The sequence below is a fragment of the Phyllobates terribilis genome, unplaced genomic scaffold (assembly GCF_046119375.1).
Source record: "Phyllobates terribilis strain yellow unplaced genomic scaffold, ASM4611937v1 Scaffold_6975__1_contigs__length_40769, whole genome shotgun sequence".
In the NCBI taxonomy this organism is placed as follows: domain Eukaryota; kingdom Metazoa; phylum Chordata; class Amphibia; order Anura; family Dendrobatidae; genus Phyllobates; species Phyllobates terribilis.
In genome coordinates, this window is record NW_027369716.1 from 13,643 (window position 1) to 39,433 (window position 25,791).

General features: G+C 36.8%; 2 protein-coding genes across 2 annotated transcripts; both read right to left on the reverse strand.

Annotated features, from left to right (window-relative positions):
* Window positions 1-14,628: 14,628 nt before the first annotated feature.
* On the reverse strand, window positions 14,629-17,312 carry LOC141251358 (uncharacterized). The gene is made up of 8 exons (XM_073670316.1): window positions 17,100-17,312; window positions 16,905-17,018; window positions 16,682-16,815; window positions 16,452-16,599; window positions 16,175-16,374; window positions 15,953-16,080; window positions 14,898-15,142; window positions 14,629-14,805 (listed from the first exon to the last, which is right to left on the reverse strand). Exons 1-8 carry the CDS (start codon window positions 17,310-17,312, stop codon window positions 14,629-14,631), a joined length of 1,359 nt encoding a protein of 452 aa, XP_073526417.1.
* Window positions 17,313-18,142: 830 nt separating this feature from the next.
* LOC141251359 (uncharacterized) lies at window positions 18,143-22,643 on the reverse strand. Its single transcript, XM_073670317.1, has 6 exons — window positions 22,634-22,643; window positions 22,399-22,487; window positions 21,728-21,918; window positions 19,175-19,281; window positions 18,754-19,082; window positions 18,143-18,676 (listed from the first exon to the last, which is right to left on the reverse strand). Exons 1-6 carry the CDS (start codon window positions 22,641-22,643, stop codon window positions 18,143-18,145), a joined length of 1,260 nt encoding a protein of 419 aa, XP_073526418.1.
* Window positions 22,644-25,791: the final 3,148 nt, after the last annotated feature.

Below are 25,791 nucleotides of genomic sequence, written 5' to 3' on the forward strand. Positions count from 1 at the left end.
CAGGTCAAATCACCTTCAAAATATAACTCGGGTCAAAAAACGTGACGCATGCCTAGGACTAGACGGGCCACCTATATGCCTATTGGCCTATTGCAACTTACTGGGCTATACCCAAGAATTTTCAATGGGCCAACTCATCCAAATTCGGCAAACGAGCCACTTAGTCATAATGGGCCAAATTTCACCAAATCTTAGTGCTCACTTTACTTTGACTCTCATCAACCTGGTCTTTCACTTAAAAATGCATGTGACCCCTAATGTATTGCAGCTACTACAAATATGACCTTACTATCATGATATTTCAATCTTTGCAGCTGAAGACTTGGGACATTGTCTCCTCTCATCATGAAAGGGAGCTGGATTTTTGCATGTGATCTCTAGTGCTAGCTCAACCCCTCTCTTCCTCCAACATTAGCCGTAAATACGAGGCTTGTGTGAGAGAAAAACCATACCAACACAAACTCATCTTTCACTCCTAGTTAGTTTGATATCTTCTTGGATAAGTTCTTATCAATATCAGCTTCCAATACCAAGTTCAACTTTCACTTTCTTATCTACATTCATGGATCATATTTGTTCTTTGTTTATGAACGTTTCATTTTATGTTTTAGGATGGTTCATTTTGTAAGGAAGACTATTAAGTATCATGATGGCACGAATATATACCATTACTATATGTCTAACAGTGATGACACTTAGAGACGACCAGTGGAGACATGAACAACGTCAACCATCGCAGAAACATTCTTTTGCGTTCCTGCAACAGATGAAAAGATTTTATATGATGAATTATAAAACAACATTAAATTATAATATTTACATATTATCATATGCAACAAGAAGATCAAGAGTCATATGACTTATGTCCTGAGCATGACGATGGTTTTGTTGGTTATGTTCTGGAGTACATCTCGGGAAATCCGGTCTGTACCGCTATAAACTTGGATGTTATAATGACCAGCGGAACTAATCAACCAGAGTTGGTTTATAAGGATTCATACTCACCCCAATGATGATGATGAATGGAGGGAAACTGACTTTGGAGAGTTCCAGCTTAGGCTTTTTGTCCGTGCATTCTTATTCTTGTTCCCCTTCCTCTGTTATCGTTAAAGAAAAGGAAGGGGGCACCTTATTTTTTGAGGCGTCCTACCACCAACAAAGAGTCCCTCACTTTTAGAGGAGAACTGAGAGGCGAGGAAAGATATCAAACATCAATGATGTCCTTCTCTAGTGAAGGAATGTGTTCTAATGATCCATCCATGGTTGTGTCCTCCATTGGATTTGAGGGTGTGGTAGTGATGACCAAGGATTCAGAGGAAGAAGATGAGGCCTTTTGTTTTCTAAATTGCTCAAGCATTGAGAGTTCTTCTTCTAAGAGAAAAAGGATTTGTTTGAAGCCATTGTATTTGATTAGGGAATAGAGAGAGATAGATAGATAGAGAGAGAGAGAGAGAGAGAGAGAGGAAGTTCTTAAAACAAAGAAGGCAATGAATGTAGTGAATTATCTTAAGATCTTATCTTTCCTTATATAAAATCTTCAAACCAAATTGAGAAGATATGGCCATTTGAAGATACACTTTCCTAGATAGTAGCTGTAGGAACAGTCATATCAAAACAGTAGACTAGGGCGGCTGGACGAATCAAATCTCTTCCAATATAACCGTTGTTACACAAGAGATCACCGAGCAATGCAAAACACCAATCAAATCACTACAAGCAGTCACAAAACACTCACATATCAGTAATAATTACCTCGGGAACCGGAATAATCTGCAGAAAAGTAGATGTTGGAGCCAACATAACGTTGTTCTATCTATAAAGTAGTTTCCTCATATCCTTACCATCAGTTATAGTACTAAATAACGGGGATGACATAGGTACCTTTTATGGAAAGAACAATGTTCTTATGGTGATAAAAGTATGTACCGATGTGATGAAAACAATGGTAGGTTATTTTGTCACAACATGTTTGATTTCCATATGTGGAGTAAAGCGGTTCATAGGGAATCAAGGTCAAGTGATCATGCTTGAGGAAGGATTAGTACGCAATCATCATTTCATCTTGTAATGTTAGGATAAAAATGTGATCAAATTGACGACTTTTGGGCTAATAAAGGAGGACTCTATCATGCAATCACCACAAAATATAATCATATAAGGCATGAATTGAACTATGCTTTAGGAGAAACATTACTTGACATGCGAGGCCTTCATAAAACACAATTCAATCAAGTATAACTAAAGATAACACGTCAAAGGAACAAGTCTATACAATCAAGAGAAGTGGATAACACAAACATACTTAAGCTAGAGCGACCAATCCAAGAAGAAATCTCAGATTCTCATAGGTTTCTCTATTCAAGGATTTAGTGAATATATCGGCAATTTGATCCTTAGTCCTACACCGATCAAGAACGATGTTCCCTTTCTCAACATGATCTCTAAGGAAATGATGCCTAATGTAAATATGCTTGGTTCTAGAATGATGCACATGATTCTTAGATATATTAATAACACTTGTATTATTAGAAATAATCTAAATAGAACCAAAAGTCATACTGAAATTTCCAAAGTTGCTGCTTAAGCCAGAGGAGTTGAGAACAACAGGTTGCAAGAGAAACGAATTCAACTTCAGTTGTGGACAAGGCAACGTTGTTTTGTTTCTTTGACCCCCAAGAAACTAGGCATGTCCCAAGGAATTGCGCCATCCTAGAGGTGCTCTTTCTATTAAAAAGAAAGCCTGCATAGTCCAAATCCGTGTAGCCAAGTCATGGAATAATCCGTAGGATACCATAGGTAAAGGAACTCCTTTCACTTGAGGTATATAAAGATTCTCTTCACCATCGCAAGGTGTGATTCTCTAGGATCTGACTGGAATCATGCACATAGACATACAAAGAACACAATATTTGGCATGCTTTTTGTGAGGTACATAAGAGAACCAATCATTCCTCAATAGATCTTTTCTTCAACCTTGTTCCCTTCAGAGTCTGGATTGAGATGAGTTGCTAGAGAAATAGTAATGTTGATTGGTTTATAGTTCTCCATCTTGTACTTATTGAGAAGCTCTTTCAGGTACTTCTGTTGATGGATCTTGATGCATTCTTTCTTCTGGGTATTTTTAAGTTCTAAGAAGAACACCAGTTCTCCAATCATGCTCATCTTGAATTTGCTAATCATAAGTTCCTTGAAGCTTTTGACAAGTGCCAAGTTCTTTGAACCAAAGATGATATTATCCACATACACTTAAACTACCATAACACTTCCATTTTTCTTCCGAAGAAACATTGTTTTGTCTGTCTGGCCTCTCTTGTATCCTTTCTTAAGAAGAAAGTCTGCAAGACACTCATTCCAAGCTCTTGGAGCTTGTTTAAGGCCATAGAGGGAATTATCTAGCATGTACACATGATCTTGATTGGAGAGATCTTCAAAGCATGGAGGTTGATTAACGTAGACTTCTTCATTGATCTTTCTGTTAAGGAACACTATTTTCACATTCATTTGGTAAAGAGTGAAGCTCTTATGTGAAGCATAAGCAATGAGAGTGCGATGGCTTCGAGACGAACAACTAGTGGAAAGGTTTAATCGTAGTCAATGCCTTATTATTGATTGTAGCCTTGAGCAATCAGTTGAGCCTTGATCCTTAAAACGGCTCCAGAATAATCAAGCTTATTATAGAACACCCATCTTGTTCCAATGATATGAAGATTAGAGAGACGAGGAACCAATCTCCATACGTTGTTCCTTTCAAACTCTAGAACCTCTTCTTGCATGACCATCACCCAATTTTCATCTTGGGTTATATGAGAAAGAGAAAGGCATTGATGGCATAGTGCCATTGTTCTTGATAGCCACATCTCAAAGGAGGTTTGATCATTTTCATCTCTCTGTTGGGAACAAGCATTTCATAGGATGAAGATACAATGGGAATATTTTTCTCTTCAAGGGACACATCAACAATGGGATTTATTAGATCATCTTCTTCCTCAGCTGAGTCATCCAAATGATCAAAATTAACATTTGAAGTTGGAATTTTTTTTCAATGGAGGCTTGAGGATTAGCTTGAACAGATGGAGGAAAATGAGAAGACTTTAAAAGAGGGGCATCGTCGTCACAAGCAATGACATGAATGGGAACAACGTTCCCTTCATCATTACTCGATTCATGCAAGAGGTTAGTAATAGGATATTCATTTAACTCCACATGTATGCTCTCTATGACCTTATTAGTGCGAGTGTTGAACACTTCATATGCACTAATCTTAGGTGTATAACCTAATAAGATGCCTTCATCACTTATGGCATCGAACTTTCGTGAGCTTGTTTCCACCTTCATTAATCACAAAACACTAGCAACCAAAAACTCTTCGGTGAGAAATATTTGATGTTTTACCTTTGTACAACTCATATGGAGTTTTCTTGATCAAGGGATGAAGTGTTGAGGATGTAGCAAGCAGTGTTGATGGATTCAGCCCAAAACCCCTGAGAGAGATTGCTTAAGATTAACATGGTTCTAGCCATCTCTTCTAGTGTTCTGTTCTTCCGCTCCACAACTCCGTTCTGCTAAGGGGTGTAAGGTGTAGAGAAGTTGTACTCAATCCCGTGTTCTCTGCAGAAGACTAGAAAGTATTTGTTATCGAACTCAGTACCGTGATCGGAGAGAATGTCCTTTATAGGAAGATCTTTGTCCATTTACAACAAAGGAAAAAGTTCCTTGAAGCAACTAAACACCTCACTCTTGATTTGATGAAGATTGTCCATGTGAAGCATGAATAGTCATCAATGAGAATGAGAATATACTCTCTCCCACCAACACTTTGGATACTCATAGGTCCATACAAATCCATATGAATCAGCTTCATAGGTTTGGAACTGGATACTTGATTCTTGGACTTGAATGAGGTTCGAACTTGCTTTCCCATCACACAATGAGAGCAGTGTTTTGTTCTTTCTCTGTTGATATGTGGGAGACCTCTTACCAATTCCTTTGACTGTATCTTGTGAATAATATCCAAGCTAGCATGACCTAGCCTCTTGTCCCACAGTGTGGAGTTATCTTTGAGGACAGATAAAAGTTTCTCCTCGGGAATTGAAGAAGGATCGCGAACATAGATGTTTTTGAACCTTTTTCCCTTTGGAATCATGTTTCCTTGGTTGTTTAGAACCTTGAAATCATAAGTGGTGAACCTGACTTACATTCATTCCTTGATCACACAGCTTGGAAACATTGAGCAAGTTGAATCCCAAGGATATCACCAGAGACCAGAGTGACACTACTCACCTTCACGTGGTCGTTGAGATATACATTTCCAACCCAAATGATAGTTCTTGTGCTCTTGTCTCCAAAGTAAATATTGTCTCCCTGAAAATGTTGAAGTGAAGACATTGTTCTCTTGTTTCCCGTCATGTGGCATCCACTATGGAAATACCACATGTCCTCCTTCTTCACTTCAACATGCACAAGGAAAATCAAGTCTTTTGAAGCCTAGAAACCTTAGCTTTTCTGGGTGAAGCAGTAGAAGAATTTTTGTTGGTGTTCTTATGAGTGTTTCCCTGCACAGAACAAGGATTAGGAACATATTCATTAATATGATTAGCAATGTTTCTCTTCTTAGAGGTTTCAAGTTCCTTATTCTTCTTGCAGTTATGGATAACATGTCCATTTTAACCACAATGCCAGCAAACTCTATTGTACAGAACATGTCCATACTTGCCTTTCCAGGTCTGAAGGGTTCCTATTTCTTCAGCTTGTTTCTCTCTCTTGTGTTTTTCTCCTTGTGCTTGTTTAATGTACATAGAGTGAGCACGTCGACCGTTGAACACTTATTCTCCTTGTTAGAACTCTTTGGAGAACTCTTGGTTGATGAAGCAGAGGTGTTATATTGAGGGTTTTTTCCGAGGACCTTAATCTTCTCTTCAAGGAACATTGTTCTGTCCTTCGAGGTTTGAAGAGCTAAGATTAAGCTCTCATTCTTACTTGCCAAATCCACACGAATCTTTTCATGCTCGATATACTCTTCAGTATTGTCCTTGGTAGGACCATGATAACCCAGACCATACCGTGGTCTCACAAACACCATTACATACACAATTTTCTCATCAATAGAGTAAGATAAATCTTCCAGTGTAGACATGAGATTCTTAATCATATTCCATGAAGATTTAGACTCAATATCATGCATAGGAGCCTTACCCTTGCAATTTCCGCATGTCTTAGAAGATACTGCAAGCAACTTCACATATTCAGCAAGTGTTTTCTTAGACTCAGACAAGTCTATTTCTTAGAGATCCACTTGCCTACTCCAGTGACCGTTCTCATCTGTAAGGCATCCTATCTCATCTTCACAATCATCAAGTTTTCTTGTAATTCTCCATTCTCTTTGCACAATTGTTTGATGATTTTAATCAATTGATTCTTATCACAATCATTTAAAGAGTTGAAGGGATAATTAGAAACTACATCAAAAGTTGAAGACTCGCCATCAGATCCTCTTTCCATTAGAAATCTTCCATGAGCAGATCAGTTAACGTCAACTTCCTCATCAGAATCAGAACCCCATGCAGTAATAAGGGCTTTCTTCTTTTGAAACTTTCCTTTAGAGAACATGTTCTCTTGATGTGTTTTCTTCTCCTACTTCTCCTCTTTTGAAGAATTTGCAAAGTTTCTTGCAAGGTGTCCCTTCTCCTTGCAATGGTAGCATATGTACTTCTTGAGGTCTCTCTTCTAAAATCCTTGCTTGAACTTCCTCTTGATGAACTACCTTTTGACGTGCTTTGAGAATAGGGCAGTCATCTGGTCTTCTTCTTCCTCTCATTAAAATAATCACTCTCCATTTCAAGCTTATCAAAAGATTTGGATATACTAGCTTCTATCTTCAGTGCAACTTCTTTCTCAACTAATAGGCACGTCTACGACACGTCTATAAGCATGGATTTAGAACCATTTCACTACATTTATGGGCGTTCGTACAACGTAGTTAGTCCAAACCTTTATCTGACGATATATATCTTATTTGAGTTACTTTGGAGCTTATTAGAGTCAACAAGGAGCTTAGGAAGAGTGAAGACGAAGGCATGTACATCGGAATTGCAAAACAAGATTAAGGAGTTAACTTTTGGTAGAGGCCTCATCAGCAGCCGCAACATATCCATCGTCGCTCACCAATGTGGGATTCACACAAGGATACAGAGAAGTCATCGGCGCCGCCCGCCGATCTCCAAACAAACTTAAAGACTTAGTCTTTCTTTCTATATTTTCTATTTCGATTTTAGGCTGAATTGATTTGTTATTTTCTGAATTTTATTATTATTATTTTTTTAGTTTAAGGCTTTAAAAAGGCCAAACTCTATCATTTTTAGGTTAAATTTGGAGAGACGCTTTGTCGTTCTTAGTATGTTGTTTTAGGGTTTCTCTTTTATCGTTCTACAGTATTGCTCTTGGGTGTTTTAGAGTTTTTCTTGAAAAGTTAGTAATGGTTGTTCATTGTTTTATCTTGTAAACCATTGTATGGAGGGCTAAAGCCCCAATATCTTAGTAAAGCACTGAATTGTTGTTTGGTTTGATGTAATTGAGTAATTTCGGTTTGTAGCATGATTTGATTGTTTTTCTCCGAGATTATTGTCTATTGAATTATGTATTTTAGTGCTAGATTGATCACCTAGGGTTAAAGTATTTATTCATAATTGTTAGGATAGATTAGTGGCGTTAGTCTTGGTCTATTCATTCAAAACAAGCATGAACACTTAGATTCAGTTTGAACTAAGTCCTAGTGTAGAGAATTGCATTGTAGGCTAGTCGCGAAATGTCTATTCCTTGGTGCTCTTAGATTTATTGCTTACATTTATTTGAAATATAGGTGTTTGCCGTAGTTAATCAATTTGGTTAGGTTTAGTATACTCGGTTTGAGGTGCAAGATATTTGTCGTATAGGAGTAGGGTTAAATATGCTAGGTTATGTGTTCTTATGAAATTACATTGATATTCATCAACCAAATAACATGAATTTGCTTTGCTAAGAATAATTTTAATTAGTTTCATAAATCATACTTTTTGTTGTTTTTATTACTTAGTTTTTAATCAATCAAAAACCCTTGTGTTTTCTATAATAGATTTGCACTAGAAAAGTTTAAATAAGTTGATGTCTCCTGCGGGTTTGACCCTTATTTTTGCTATATTCTAATTAATAGGCTTTAGCAAAGTGTAGGAATTAAAAATGGTCATGACCTTTGGTCTTGGCTTGTTTGCATAACAGGTGTTTGTCTGCCTAGAAAACGACCCAGAAAATACGTTGTTCATCATCAAATTTCTTTGAGAGATTAATCTTGTTCTGTTCTAATATTCATCGACAACAAGCTTTCCCATGATTTGGGCTAGAGGAATATCAAGAGCTCCGAGAGTGTGAATACTTCTCATTCAGGCAGTTTATGACCTTGGACTTTTCCTCAAGTTGGATTCCAACATTTTCAAGTTTGGAACAAAGCCTCTGAAATCTTGAGTAGTACTCGGAGATGGCTCTATTTCATACATCTTGAAGGAATGGTAGTTGCTTTGCTATTGAAACTTTTTGCTAGCCTTAAGCTCGTTGCTTCCTTCGTGCATCTCCTTCAAAGCATTCCACATATCTTTGGCATTGTTGAAGTGGAGAACTTTATCCATGTCTTCCCTTTCCAAACCATTGAGATATATTGCCTCGCCTTGGTGTTCTTCTCCATGGTGGTGTAGCCAGCAAGGGTCCACACATTTTCTGCCTTTTTGAGATCTACTACACCGTTTCATTGAGGATTATTCTCCAGCACTGGTTGTCAATGGTGGAGATGTATCTTTTCATGTTCCTCTGTCATCATTCTTTTCCTCCGGACTTCCTTAGATGTGGCTTGTTGGTGACCTTTCTTGTGAGTAAACACACGTATAGAGCCTTGCTCTGTTACCAATTGTAGGACCATATGTGTTTAAGTTAATCTAAGAAATAAAGTGTTGTTCCTTAGATGCGGAATTAACTATCAAGATCACAAGGGAATAATATTCTTTACAGTGGGAACCTTTGATAACCAACAAGTTATTTAGGAAAAACCCACTACCTTTCTCTCAAAAGGATTTGAAATCTTGCTTATATTGATAGATCAGTTATAACATTTAGGATGTGCCACAACTTACATCTAGACACACTAAACTTCCTAAATCTCTAACACTCTCAACAAACAAAACAAATATTTCACTGTTTTCTATACAAGAACACTCGATCATCTTTTAGTTTATCTTTCTTTTATTTTGAAAATCGATAAACTTGAGGGAAGGGTAATAAGCCATACTTATATGTTCCAAGAATTGAGTCATGCAACATCCAAATCGGGCTCCATGATTTATGCCTTTGATTTGAGTAGTTTCCTTATATGGCTCAATTCAGAGATGTGAAATCATCTTGTACGAAAACTCTAGGAATTACATGTTACACTCTTAATACTTATCCTAAGACTATCCATAAACAAAGCACATGAATATCCTTCCGAATTCAAATGCTCAAATCAATCGCCAACTTGAAAGCCGGTGTTTCCTTGCGTTGGGGTTTTCGTCTTTTGTTCTTGATGGAAGACGTTCTTTAGAAATTACTCGTCTTGATCTTGAGATATGCAAAGGGGTTAGTTTCAGAACACCTTCACTTCGTTGACCGTTTGAAGACGTTGTTCTATTAATCCGGGTTTAATAGAATATTGTCGCTAGTTCTTGACTCAAGGCATTCAGCCTTGTTTTCTTAATCTCTTTTAATAGAACTTTTAATCTGTTTTTTATACTTGCACAATATATTTGATAGAATATAAGATAACAAATCTTCTATCATAATCAAAACTAAAAAAAAAATGTTACTCAAAGAAAACTGTATTATCCAGATTTACATCATTAACAGTCAGTTTCCATAAATCATAATCTAAGATCAAGTCCATACCATTCATCATATGACATACACTTCAAACCATCAAACTTCACAAAACCATATCATCTAAGAAGATTAATTTCTAATTACAATTAACACGGATCTCGTCAATACGCGGTGATCCTAGCACAACGGGATGATAAAGTTCTAGAACGTAATCATATATATATACCACTAACATCGCTGAGGATCGATTCCTTCCCTGAAATGCATTACGTGAGTATTGTCAGCCAAATCTCATATACCCTTTATTTCTTCTTTCGGTAACTATATTGGTCGAAGATAAAGGTTATGACAAGAATAATGCAGCTAAGTAAAATCTACTGCAACAAAATTAAATTCCCTTATTCGACACAACCCCACATCACATGAATATAGTCAGACCGTTTAATATAAAACTAAAAAGATCCTTTAATTACTTTTTCCTCCCTCCGATATGAACTTCATCCCTCCGGTCGGTGGTGATCGGAATCAGGTGCTCGCTGCTCCTTCTCAGATGCACACGTGGCATTATTGTGCCGACTGGGTCCCACCTTTCCTGCAATCTGGCGCAGTGTATACAGATCATAGCAGATCAGACCACCGGTACTACTTGTTCATAACAGAAAGATATTATTAAAAACTATTGGAATTTTACTCAAAGAACGGACCACTCGTCAAGAAATATCAGGTTCTGAATTTTGATGCTCACATATGGTATATTTCAACCTATGCCATTAAGCAAGCTCAAGATTGGAGCACATAGAACAAATTAGTATGTAGTCATGGAGATTAAGTTAGTACGATAGGAAGGATAGGTGCAAGAGTCGAAGATGAAATCGAGTTATGAAAATGCACAGTAGAATATTGTTGATATGAGGAAGCTTTATAGGTCGTTTCAGCTCGTTTAGGGCCTGAAAATATTGGTTTATTATTTTACAGTATTTCAGAATTATGTTATTTTTGGTATTGAACTTGTTTTCTTAGTTGTTTTAGAGTATCTGAGCATTTTTGCTATGTTACATACTTCATCTTTTATTCAATCAAAAGCCTATATTTTTCAATTTATCTTTAATTTCGTCGTGTACAAACTTGCCACTATTTCGTGATTAAATGTTTACTTGATCTTTCGTACTTCCTATCACGTTACTCGTCTTAATACTCTTTACTCTTTTCAAGATCAATTGATTTTATGATGGAGTAATATTCGATTTATTTGTTGAACTGTCTTTGCCTATAGAATTGTACGCGTACGGCTTTCATATTTGTATCTAAAGTTGGACTTATGAAATTTAACCTTCATTAAAAACAAAAAAGCAGACAGGCTGGAAGTTAGCTATAAGAATTATTTTCTTATTCTTTTGAAAAAGAAGCTTTTAATTAGAGGCATTACTCAGAAAATCTGGATACCAAAATATTTCTTCCCTGAATCTAAAATTTCCCCAACCTAATGGTAAAAAGGTAGATTAGAATGGGCCAAGAGATTGGACCACAATAGCCAACATAGTGGCATATGATTGATACGTATTACTGACACTGCAATGAGGAGGAGGTCATTTATGGTATTTTCAATCCAATGAATGGCTGACTATATGTATATCAAAATACATTAGTACTTACTAATTAGTAGTCTTGTGTACACAAGTGACAAGCTTAGGTATTCATTTTTCTACCAATAGTGGACCATCATCACTTGTCCATTAAGCAACTTTCTTCACACTTGACTACCAATTTCTATAGTTACAATCTTAACTAGTTCTATTCTATTAATATTAATAAAATATCAAGATGAATCAATGGCTGCAGGGCAGACTTACTAACCAACATGTATAATGCAACACAATTGCTTAACTGTAGGGCATTCTCAACTTGCTCTATCTTGCAACTCCATGAGGTCAAACTTATGTCATGATCATGGACTTAAAAACTAATGTATTAAGATGAACTTAGGACACTGTCAAATTTCATGGGCCCTAGTCCATAGCAGGATAATGTGATCGATCGTGCAGTGCAGTATGAGCGAATAAGCGCAAACTGCTTAACAATAGGAAACCATCCTAAAGCCAGCTAACAACTTAGTGAGTAATTGATAATACTATTCTACATCGAAAGTTGAGAGAGAACAAACAAGTATATAATATGGATTACTCCTTCTATTGCCAATTGGTTTTAGGCTAGAATTCATTGAGCTTGTATGTTGGGACGGACTGCGCTTGTACGCTCATACGTGCACGATCCCTTGTTCGTGTTGGACGTAGGATCCATGTAATTTGACAATAATCCATAAGGGCATTATATTTACTGATATCAAATGTGGAATGAGCTTTATATTGTAACAAACACCAATTAAAATTTACATAACTAGAAGCAAAAGATGATCTAAGTTTAGTCTAGCATGTACTATAAGTAGTGAATGGCAATCAAGCTTTTTGTATGGCTATTCCATATGACATACCGACTTGCCTGTGTCAAATGAGTGATATTCTACTAGCTAGCTAAATAAAGTCACTGCAATATTATCTACACAACTAAGGTAAAACACTATGAACCGAGTTTTAAAGAAAGCTCCTACCTTGTCATCTTCCACTTATCTTCTCATTTCTCAACCTTTTTACATCTTTTATAATTACATTGATGGTGAGGTCTCTTTGCCTTATCATTCTCATGAAATCTAGGTGCAGCTACTAGCCCCAATATGTTAGAACAAATGTTGAATGAAATTATTGCATTATAGTAGGCATGCAGATAGAATCAAAGGAATAAATTCTTCACTTAATTCCACATTGCACTTGAGCTTTTCTTTATCGCAGTTTTAGTGTCTTACTTTGCTTAACCCTTACTTGCAAACTAAGACAAGACAGCTTCTTGAATACTAAAGATAACATCCAAGATTTGATCTTTTCCAACTTGTTCTGCATAATATTACAAAATTAAATGTGAATAAAGAGACATGATCTCTGCAAGAAGAGGTTCGATTGGATAAAAAAGATGCAGAAGTGTGTGTTGTTGCTGGGTGGGCATTTTTTAACTTTGCATTATCAACACACTTGCTCTATCTTATCTTCATATCCCCACAGACTCATCTAAAATTCCATCAATGTAGATAAAATATATAATCTTATAATCAGAATGATCTACCAAAAATGTATTATTATAATGTTCATAACTTGCTATATTCAACTACCGCAGGAGAAGAAAACACAGAAAAATGTGGTCCTACAAACTAATTTCACATGATTTGATATTAAATGACAACAAAAGAGGTCGTTTTCTTATTGCCCAATTGCATAAATCATTGTATCAACAGTCAAAAGAATCCAAAGAGGTTGCTGGTGATGAACCTGTTATTCACAAGTACACTATCTCACAGTGAAAAACAGACTTCTCTGCTAAATGACAACCAAATCTTTCACTATTGGGATTAACAGAACTCCTATTTTTAGTACAAAATATAATGATTTTGGGAGGTTTCTGTCACTGGAAAACAGTAAACCCCATAAATATGAGCTTGAACTTTCTAGAAATGTTCTTATGGTTTGGTACCCTTGCAGAAAAGCAAACTATGAAGATAAAGGCTTTACCTGCTTTAAATTGTTATTTACTGTCATGCTATCTTGAACCATTATCCAGTTCTTGTAAAAGCTTTACCTGCTTTATATGTAAACATTAATGGTCCAAGAAAGTACTGTTCAGGAAACCAAAATGGGCTTAAAGACCCAATGTGTTTCTATGGGCTCAAAGACTCATAGAAGGATGTAGGGGTAACAAGGAAGTTCCCTTGATCCTTAAAACTGCTACAATAAATACTTAATCCAAAGGAGGATAACTTAAACATCTTATTTGATAAAACAAGTAAGCCTATTAGTTCGATTAGGGTTCGTTTGGTATTGATATCAAAAGTATGAGATATCAAAGCTATTGGGTATGTTTTTGCGTATGAGTAATATTTTGATATTCCAATTTACAAGGTAACAACAATCTAAACCCATAAAAGATATTATTTTGAGGTGGTAATCAGGTACAGATTATATAGCCCGTGCGGACTATAGTAGTGCACTAATATAATACTGGGGAATGTACTAGTACACTACTAGGAAGAGCACCAGCGCACTACTGGGGAATGTACTTGGTAGTGCACAGTACGAGGAAGAGCACCAGTGCACTACTAGGAAGTATACTTGGTAGTGCACTTGAGAAATGCACCAATACTGTACCCGCAAGTGCACCAGTGCACTACTGGGGAGTGCAGTTGGTATTAGTAGTGTACTTGCAAATGCACTTTATAGTGTGCTAAAGAGTGCACCAGTAATGTACTGAGAAATGCATCCGCACCGGAAACATTCTCATTATTTGATATACTGATACCCATATACTCTCATACTAAACAATGATATGGATATGATATCAAACAATGATATGGATATGATTGATATCTCAAACTCATATCTGATATCCAGATATCAATACACAAGTTCACAGCTGGTACAAAAAAAATTCAGCGCATAAACCAAAATAACAGGAATGAGTACAATAACAGAGTATATTTGCTTCTTTCATGGTACAATCATCTTCCTGAGAGACAAAATGAGAAAAGGACTCACTCAGCCGGGAAGGAAATAATTTGATTAAATATTGATGCAAAGTTACATCATTATATCCCAAATGATCAACTATTACACCTACCAAAACTATTGGAGTTGATGCACCAAACTCATATAAAAGTCAAGTTGAACCCTTGGTAGGTTTTCCCAATTTATCCCCATCCAAAATCTCATCCACACAGAATTGATGCAAATTCTCATAAGTCTTCTTCCATCTATGCACCATCTGCATAGCTGTGTTACAATCAGCCTTTTCTCGCTCAAGCTCCATTTTAGCCGCCGCGAAAGACCCTTGTTGCTGTTATTTTATAAACCCAGATTTCAGATAGGAAAATAAATAACTATTGCTAGTATTAATGCATTAGAACATTCATTTTATCTATGACTTACTTGCATTTCATAGATTTGCTGATTCATTATATCCTGAGAGACATAAGAGGCAGTGTGAGGAAGGGAATCAGTGAGGTGACCACCAATGAAAACCTTCGCTCCAACAACATATCCATTCTCATGAGTAGCATTTGCATATTTTTCAAGAGGTTTGGGCAGTAACAAAGACTGTTTTTTTCCTGCACAACTTTGGGGCTTCAGAAGTTCCTCTGGAAGTGTTACCACAAGAATGTTGTTTATAGGACCTGTCAAGAGAGAACCATGAGTTGAATGCATCATCAAATAGTTCACTCAATCTATGGAAGATGCAATCTGGAAACACTTGAGCAGTGAGTACTCAATTAAACAATGAACTACATAATAATCTATCTATATAATACTAAAGCAACATGAAAAACAGCATATGTGTCAGCCTCTCATTGATTTGAACACATGTCATCTTCTTATCATTTCTTAAAGAGTTTTTTACACGTGTCAAATTTTAAGAGTGTTGTTATTTTTGGACATAGCCACATGTTATCCAATTTGACAACATTTCCTTTACTAAGATACTGTGTAATTTAGAAAATATTTTACTCTTCGTTAGAGAAACAACTAGAATCCAATAGTATCTTTTATAGTTGATCGTAAGATATCCTACAAAGAAAAATAGGAAATGACTAAAATAAAGAATATACAGAATCACAATTATAAGGATAGTATTATAGAAACACAACCATTATTTATTATCTATGAGAAAAATAACTATTTATATTGCGACTCAATATGAAATGTTTTTATTAGCACTATATATAAACTAGTATAAATTGACAGTAACAAGAAATTTATCTGATATGCCAAGCCATTTTATACTGCAAACTTAGAACTCAAGTGGTCAAGAGCAACACATTTGCAGCGTTTTGAGATGCATAGTTGAAGTGTCAACCACTATATGTATAATCTAATTGTTCTACACTATAGAAGAAAGTAAAAGATAGTGACAGAATGCAATTCTCAAGTAGAAAAGGTTGCAACCTTATTCAATTGAAAGGATAAAGTCAAGTATAAAAACAGACCTTTTGCATGTCTAATCATTCGAACAATGTTACGGCTTCTTGTATCCCAAACACGAATCAAGCCATCTTCAGATCCAGACACCAAAGAAACTCCATCGGCGCAGAAAGTTAAGCAAGTAACAGCCTTGCTGTTAAAGATTCAGTCCAATGTTACAAGATTCCAGAAGAATCTATTTAGACAAAAGCAGTAATAGGAAAACGTATATAGAAAAAAAATGATACCCTTGTTCTGATAATGCAGCCAAAATATGCTTCCCATAAATGCTATCAGAGGGACTTTCAGCACCAAGAGCTACAATATATATTTTACCATCTCTTCCACCAGCATGGAAGACATGTTCTCCAGGATCCAACGCAACTGCATCAATCATGGTGGGAAATTGAATGCTCCTTAATAATTGACCAGTTGACAAGCGCCAAACCTGAAGAGATAACATATGAATTAGTCCAGCAAAGATGAACGATGAACTCAAAGGATGATAAGAAGAATGTACTCAACCTTACAAGTTCTGTCCTCAGAAGCAGAAACTATAATTGCATTAGCTCCACCATATCCTACTTTGATATCAGTGACAGGTCTGGTATGCTCCAGGAAGCTATGCAAGTGAAGGCGTTCACCTTTCTGTATTGCAACCTCGTCAAACACCCTGTAGAAGACCAAACACATAACACATTTTGACGAAAGTCATATACATCAACTTGATGTTGAAGAAATTCAAAGATGATTACGTGACTAGCGAGAACACTTTAACAGTTCCATCCTCCGATCCTGAGACCAGTAGAGATTGATCGTCACACAAAGCCAAGCAGGTAACAGTTCTGTAGTGCGCATGCCACTTTGTAAGTAATCTACCACTTGAAACCTAATTCAAAAGGCGAATATCAGTAATCTAATTCGATAGAGAGGAACAAACAATCTCAGTTCGGGATTTTTCAGAGAAAGTAACTGCACCTCCCAGCAATAGATGTCGCCGGATACACTACCACCGTACAGAAAAGTACCCCTTCTGTCAGAAACAAGCGGCTTGATCTGCTTAGCAGGGAAACTCTTGATCTCCACCTGAGGCTGCATATATAAGAGCACAACAATTAATAACCGCTTTCAAAGAGACAATTCGTCGAGCAGTTAGGGGGCAAAAGGACGAACCTTGTGCAACGACCAATAGTGGACGGAACCAGAGGAGGATGTGGTGGAAGATTCGCGGTGTTGAGAGGAGGCAAGAAAGCGGCGGCCAACGGTGACCAGACCGTGGGGAGGGGAGCAGCAGTTTTTGTAGCGGAGGATAGGGTTGCCGGATTCTACACCCCAACAGCCAACGCCACCGTCGACTGAAGAAGAAGCAAAAATTACTTCCTCCATTCCTATTCGGCTTATGGCGGCGGGGTGGGAAGACGAAAACGGAAAATTTGAGCCTCAATGGTGGTTTCACAGGGCGTTATATTGGCGCCTAGGTTTCTGTCTCAACTCTCAATGATGTATGCAAGATAATAATACTAGGTCTTATAAAACATAAATATAAATATTGACATAACTTATTTATTAAATTGATTTAAAATATCTATCGAGTGAGGTATAATATTTAAATTAAAGTTAATAACAAGAATTACATATGCAAACTTTATTCTAAGTTTAAGGCACTTCAAAAAGTATGGAAAATTAAATTATTTTTTTAGAAAATAAAATATATAATGAGGATGACCGATAACTTTACGATAGAACTTTACGCAAATTAAGATAGAAATCTAAATAATCCTAATAAAGTTATATTAAATATATAAAAAATAATATTTAAAATTTTTTTTTATATAATAATTATATTGGGATAAATATGATAAAAGTAAGAAAAAATTATTAAAATGACATGTATTTATATCTAAAAAAATTATTTTAAATTGACATGTATTTCGATCAAGGAGTAGTTCATAATCAAGATACATTCTCTTATATAAATTGACATGTATTTCGATCAGGGAGTAGTTCATAATCAAGATACATTCTCTTATATTTACATTGATTAAAACAAAAAAAAAATCCAACAAATGCATAAAGTCCAAAAAAGTCACAATCTTATTAACTGGTTAACATCAGACGTTAACATGTTACAATGTGGATACCTAGCTAGCTGCATAACAAACTAAGGGTAAAATTGAAAACACAATTATACATAAAAACCAACATTACAAACCGTGCTATATGTGAGCCTCAAGGGAATGATTCTTAGAACAATGACAAAGTGGACAAACCGCAATCCTACTTTCACAATCTTTACATAAGCAAAGATGCTTACATGGAATCAAAACCATACAGGCTTCCTTTAATCTGCAAACTTTACAAGTCAAGGAATTCTTTTTGTCACTGTTGTTGTTATCCTTGCTAAGGAGATGGAAATCAATGGCTTGGCCATTATAGCATGATGCAGTATCATCTACTTCACTGTCACCACATCCTTCCTTACTATCCCTGCTTTGAGCATATACTTGCTGAAGATTCATCCTCAGGAGAGTGATCATGTTTTCAGTGTATTTAGTTTGGTTTTGCCAAGCACCAACCTCCATAGCCAATTGCTCCAACCTCTCTTCGAGTTCTATGTTCTTTCTGTTCATGTTCTGCATTTCTAGTTCTTTCTCACGGAGCTTCTGAAGAACTTCATCTTCAACGTATGAGATTGTCTGGAGTTGGTCTGCCTGAAGCTTATCTAGGATCACTTTCCTTAAACGTTCACCCTAAACATATCAAATAAGTATTTATATCAACATATCAGACTCCAGACAGATATGAAGAGAGATAAAAGAGAGTCGACCTGAACTTTGAGATATCTGTCAATTTCAGCATCCTGCATTTGCAACTCCCGGTCAATTTCATCACCAAGCATTGACAGAAAATATGAGTCACCAGATGAACCAGCTCGACTAGTATTATCAAGCGACAGACCCAAACCAGTGGAAACCGCTCGAGCTTGCAGGAAATCAGCGGAAGACAACTGAGAATTGTTCTCGAAGAAATTCTGCTCCTTTAATCTCTTCGTCGGGTGCTTCAGGTCACAATTCCACTGGGAATCACAGACAGCACGGCGGCCTTCTTCACCACCATTCATTTCTACTGGGTAGGGCGCCAACCCTACCACATGAACTGTACGACCAGAAACCACAGTTTAGATCGTAAACGAAGATAGTCAAAATTGAACACCTGAGTAGATATAATATGTGAAAACGAGCCATTACAAGGAGGAATATATGGAGGATGAGCGTGCTCTTGAGGTAGAGAGGAAGAGGCGACGTTGAAAAGGGGGGCAGGAGGCGGGAGCTCGTCATCCAAAGTGTACAGATTTCTGCAAGGAAGGGAATAAAAAGGCGAAATTGGACATTAGATCATGCAATTGGTGTTTAAAACTTCACAATTTGATTATCAATGGATTCGATGTTGGATTATTCGGTCGTGAATTTGATATACGAAATACGAAAAGTTAGGGTTTTGAGTTTTATTACCTGAACGTTCTAGAATCGGAATTCCGCTGGTCTTGCTCTTGGCCTTGAGGTTTAGGGGGGTTATCAAGGTGTGGAAATTGAAAGGGAGGGAGAGCCATGGAGTGCACCAGCGGAAGAAAAAAGCGTCGGAGATGGAGATCCGGTGGGTGGTTGGTGGGTGGAGAAAGGACGAAGAACGTTTAGCGGTGTGTAAGCTGCGTAATTACTTACTGAAATTTGCTCACAGGTCCCTGTACTCCGGTAAATTATGCTAACGGGCTTGCGTGCTCTCTAAAATATTGCCCTGACGTACTATTCACTTTCTCACAATTTGGGTCCCTTCACATATACACTTTCGGTTCGCCTAAACCATATTATCATCTATAATGAGTTATTTGAGATAAGTATTTTTTAAATTTTGAAATACGTGTCAAAAAAGTTAAAGAAAGATGTAGAATAACGTCATTATAATATATGTTAGCCGAACAATATTATTCTAGAAAACTCCATTATAACGAATAATGACATTATAATGGATTTATGCGAACGGACCCTTTATAATGTTAATTTTTTTAAGTACGTGGTTCTGGTGCAAACATCGTTTATAGTGTAAAATGAGAGTAAATTCAAACCGTCGATCATTTCAAGAAAATACAAGTTGAAAGGCAGAAAATGCATGTCGGAGTTCAAAAAAAGCATGCCAATAAAAGTGCAAACTGGAAGTTCAAAAATACATGTAAATAAAAATGCATGTCGGAGGCTCTTTTATGCATGTATATTTTGCATTCAGTTTTAACACTTTAGCATGCACATTTTGCACATAAACATGTATTTTTTGCACATAAGCATGCACTTTCATTTTTAATCACAATGCAAGTTTATGTGTTGATAGTGCATGCTTATGTACGAAAAATGCACACTTATCAGCTAAAAGTGCATGCTAATGTGTTAAAAATGCATGTAAAATATAGATGCATAAAGGGGCCTCCGGCTTGCATTTTATTGGGATGCATTTTTGGGCCTCCGACATGCATTTCTATTGGCATGCAGTTTTAGACCTCTGACATACATTTTTATTTGTTCTCAATTTATACTATAAGATTTGTTTGCACCTGATACTCTTTTTTAATAGGATAAAGTTTACATGAAATAAAGTTTTTGTAAGAAAATACGTACGAATGTAAGTATTTGGATGTTTAAAAAAATGGTTAATATTCAACCTCATTTAATATGTGTTGAACAAATCAACATATCATCTTTGACCGACCATTGGCTTCAGTTTTTTTATAGTTCAAAAATTTATTTTTTCAAGGGAGATTTTTTCACACGAAATGTGCAACATTTTTGCTCAGATTATGCGACATTTTATAATTGAATGTGTTATAAATTTGCATATATATTGTGTGGGATTTCTAAAGACAAAATCTATCATGTTCTTAAATGTGCAACATTTTTTTACTAAAAATGTGCAATGATTTAAACGTATAAGTGCAACAAAACTATAAATATTTTGTATTACATTACGAATGAATTTTTTTTAATATATTATTAGCATTTACATGTACATTGACTAAAAAAATCTAACAGGTATATAGGAAATCGATGCACATATGATTAAGAAGGTTATATATTAAAATTTTCAATCACATTTAATCATAATAACATTGTATATTTACTTAGAATACTCTGCACAATTAATCAAACGATCTTGCAAAACTACTCATAAAACTTTGCACATCTTTTAATAAGAATATCTTGCACATGTATAGAAAACTTATGCATATTTGATGCACATCTACAACAATTAGGCTTGCACATTTTTAAGAAAAACATTGCACATTTTGTAAGAGAATCTTGCACATTTAGTCAGACGATCTTGCAAAATTATTCATAAAACTTTTCATATTTAATAAGAATATATTGCACATGAGTAGAAAACATATGTATATTTGATGCACATCAACAATGTTGATTTGAGCTAGAGCTGGAATAAGCTAGCTAAACCGTTCCGCTTGTTTTGATGATAACAAATTCAATTATTTGATGTTCTTTGTGTGTTTAAAGCTAACCAGGTCATGCTCGAGGAGTTTATGGTGTAGCTTTAACACAAGATGACTGCTTTGACCATGCATGGTCTAGCTTTGTGTATAGCGGGGAAAGCTGAATCTCGCCATGATAGAAAAGGTTCGTAGTGAAAAAATAAGAAGCAAGAATGTATAGCTTTAAGGCAACGGGTTGCGCTTCAAGCTAGAGGATCAAGCTTCAAGTAGACAATAGAAGAAAAATACAAGTAATTGATCTAGCACCTACATGGGTGGAGTCCTGGAAGCGAGCTTAGGTGATTTGGTCCAAGAGAAAGCAGGCTGGAAGCGGGAATTGGAGATATGGAGTGCAACGGGGTTGTGAGAAGCATTTTTCAATGGAGTGTGAACCACGGATCGTTGTGCTGGAAAAATTGAGAGAAGAACGCGGATTGCCAACGTGGAAGCGGGGTCATCAAGCTGAAGAAGCACAAAGCAATACTGTGCGTAGATGCAATTCTGTTATGGATTGATCACACAGATTGTTGAGGTGGCGTTCTTTCTTGCAGTGCAAGTGTAGAAAGTCTAGCTTTGTAAGAGTTAGTTAGATTTCTATAAAAGGCCTGCATTAGGTGTTGTTAGGCACGAGCTGAGCGAACAAATGTTGGATTATATGAATTAGTTATTAGATTCTGTAACCTATGAGTTCTTAATTGTAATGATAACAAACATCTTTCTATACTAATATCTACCTTGAGTGAGTTATTACATGATTACAACAGACCATCGAGCAAAATACAACATTGGAGCAAAGAAATTAACAATCTTGAGTTAGGAAGCTGAAGCGACTGAAAGGAGTTAAGCGAGAAGAGAAGTAACGCGCTTAAAGCGCTTCAACATGAGTTAGGGAACCGAGAACCAGAATCAAGGGAACCGAGTAACTGAGGTTTGAAGTAATACAAAGGAGGACGCATTTAAGGGAACTGAGTGTTGAATGAAGGGAACCGAGCACGTATGTAAGCCTATAAGAGGAAAGATTTTCCCATTTCCTATAAGAGGAAAGATAGAATTTACACAAGATCTCCTAGATACGAAATCTAGGTTGTTAGAGATACTTTGTTATTTTTGCTTTTCTGTTATGATTCAGATTATTATTTAATTAGATTAACTAGCGTTTAGTAGATTAGTTCCCTACGATTATGCATTTAGTATAAATAGTTAGAATAAATGATTTAGATTTGTTTTTGTTCAAGAAAGAGGTTATCTTTGTTGATTAGAGTTTAGGCAATATCAAGGAGAGTTTAGGAGACGAACTGAGAATTGTGTATTCGCCTTGAAGTTGTAAATGTCTAAGAGAATCAACAAAGAAGATCATTTTGTAATTCATTGCTTTCAAATTCTTAATCTATTCCGCACAAAAGAAGTATTCTTTAGTTTGATTAAGTATAAAAACACACAATCCACAATTGGTATCAGACCAGGATTTGATTCCAGAACGATGACAAAGACCGGAGAATTCAACCTGGGGATGTTCATGAAGAAACCTCATCAACTTCTTGAAGGGGAGCTTGACTGGTGGGTGGGAGTACATACAACTTTCATTCAAACCCAAAACTACCACTGGTAGAAGATAATCGAGCTTGGTGATGAAGTGCTTCTAGAATTAAAGGAAAGGAAAGATTGGCAGCCTGAGCACTATGCCAAGATGGAGAAGAACTCAAAAGCTCGACAACTCATCCTTTGTGGCCTCACACGAACAGACATCGACAAAGTCATTAGAATTCAAACTGCTAAGGAAAATATGGGAAGCTATTATCTCTATTCATAGGGGTAGTAAAGAACAGAAGGACATCAATAAGTTTACTTTTCAAAGGGAGTTACATGCATTCAAGAAACTCCCTGGTGAAAGCGTGTCTGCGTGCTAATCCGCGTTCACAATCTTGGTGAGCAAAGTGAGTGCTTCAGGTGTAAAGATTGACGCTTGTGAACAAACTCTAGCGGTCATCTATGCAATGAGTGACAAGTTCAATCTCACCTGGATAATTGCCCTAATGTCTCTTGGTTGCAAGAAGCTCTCGGTGGTCGATATATTTGGCAAGTTCTTAGATCAAGAGAGTGTTGATATGAGGAAGGGCTTAGCTACCAAAGAAGCCACTGGTCAAGAAGTGCTATAGTCTCAACGAGAAGCTTACTAGAGAATTAACTGTAAAAGCTGTGACCATAGATAAAGCTCTACAAACTTGTAGAAATAAGAACAAATATCTAGAGGAAAAAGTAAAGACACTTGAAAAACCTTCAAAGGACAATAGATATTGGTTTCAGGGTGAAAAAGGCTCATAAAATGTATGTGAATCAAGCCCAAGGAAACGTTGTAAACACTATAGATCCTAAGCTTAAGGATAAGAAGTCCTTCCGACCTGGAAAGGGCAAGTATGGTTATGTCCAGTATAATGTATGGTGCAGGTTTTGTGGTAACAATGGTCATACCATACATAACTGCAAGAAGAAGCATGCTCTGGGTAACAAGCAATACAAGTCACCCACTCACAACATTTGTGAAGTGCTTGATTTGAATGACCACTCTTACCATGAGCATGTTCCTTCAACCAAAGGTCAAAAGCACGTTAACAATCCCTTTCCTAATGTTAACAAAAAAGCTAATCAACCCAGACAAGATGAGCTTCGATGGGTTCCAAAGGTTTGATTGTTTCATTGTAGGTAAAAATGAGCAACGAGAACAAATGGTATATTCATAGTGGTTGCTCATGTCACATGACCGGAGATAAGGAAAGATTGCAAAAGTTTTAGAATTATCATGGTGGAAGCGTATCTTTGGTAATAAAAGGCTAGAGAGATTACATGACATGGAAAGATACATCTGAATGACAAAATAGAGATTCAAATAGTGAACTTTGTGGAGAGCCTTCGCTACAACTTGTTGAGCGTTTCTCAACTCTGTGATGAGGGACCAAACAAAGTCACTTTCACTACCTCAAAATTCTTTGTGAGGAATTCTGCAAATTAAATCATTTTAAAGGTAAAGAGAGTCAATATCACGTACATATTCGACCCCAGCTACATCCCTCAGAGTCACATTTTCCTTGCTACAATAGAAGATCAAACCGCTTTGTGGCATCAATGACTTGGCCACGTCAATCTACATCTGCTACATAAACTTCGTGCAAAGAAGTTGGTCCGTGGCTTACCTCCTATCAAGATAGAGAACATGACGCACTATGCGGATTGTGTGAAAGGCAAGCAAGTTAGAAGCTCGTTCAAACCCAAGTCAGACGTCACAACCAAGAAGCCCCTTGAGCTCCTTCACATGGACCTCTGTGGACCAATGCGTGTTCAAAGCCCTGGTGGATTTACGTTACATATTTGTGATCGTTGATGACTATTCTAGGTTCACATGGACACTCTTCTTGAGTTCTAAAGATCAATTCTTCTCTCGCTTTACTGATCTCGTGTCCTTGCTTGAGAACTCTTTATCTCTACAAGTGCGCTCTATCCATTCAGACCATGTAACTAAGTTTGAGAACAGTTAGATGCTTGGCTACTGTACTGAAAGAGGGATAAGCCATAACTTCTCAGCCCCTAGAACTCCATAACCAAATGGTATTGTTGAAAGGAAGAACAAAACTTTAGTAGAGATGGCGAACAATGCTACTTGGCAGTGGAGTTGCTCCTTCATTTTGGGCTGAAGTAGTAAACACAACTTGCTACATCACCTACATGGCTCTTCTACGACCTACACTTGCCAAGAATCCGTATGAAATGATCAAAGGCTACCCTCCTAGCATCTCTCACTTCAAGATTTTGGTGCAAGTGCTCTGTGCTTAACAATGGAAAGGACAATTTGGACAAATCTGAGGCAAGAAGTGATGAGGCCATATTTCTTGGCTATGTTACAGCAAGTAAGGCATACAAGGTGTTTAATCAAAGAACTAGAACGTATGAAGAGAGCATTCATGTAGTGTTCGACAAAGGCATTTTCATTTCATTTACGTCAAACACTCTTGATCCATTCCCAGAAGACGCTCTCTCAGAAGCACCTTCAGAAATCCCTCAAGCGCCTCGTCCTACAACCCTAAATTCACTTGCCCCTCCATTTACCTCCTTAGTTCCCATAGCATGTGATTCAGACAGTGATAGTGAAGTGCCCTCTCATTCCAACACATTATCCATCACAACTCCTCCTTCTAGAAGCTTCCAACAACCAAGCTCTCATCCTTCTGGGAACATGCTCACTCCCTTACACTTTGGAGTTCACACTCGATCAAGAGCCGCCATAGAATCCCATCTAGAAGCAATCACTGAAGCACTTGAAGAAGCGGAAACTGAGACTAATCT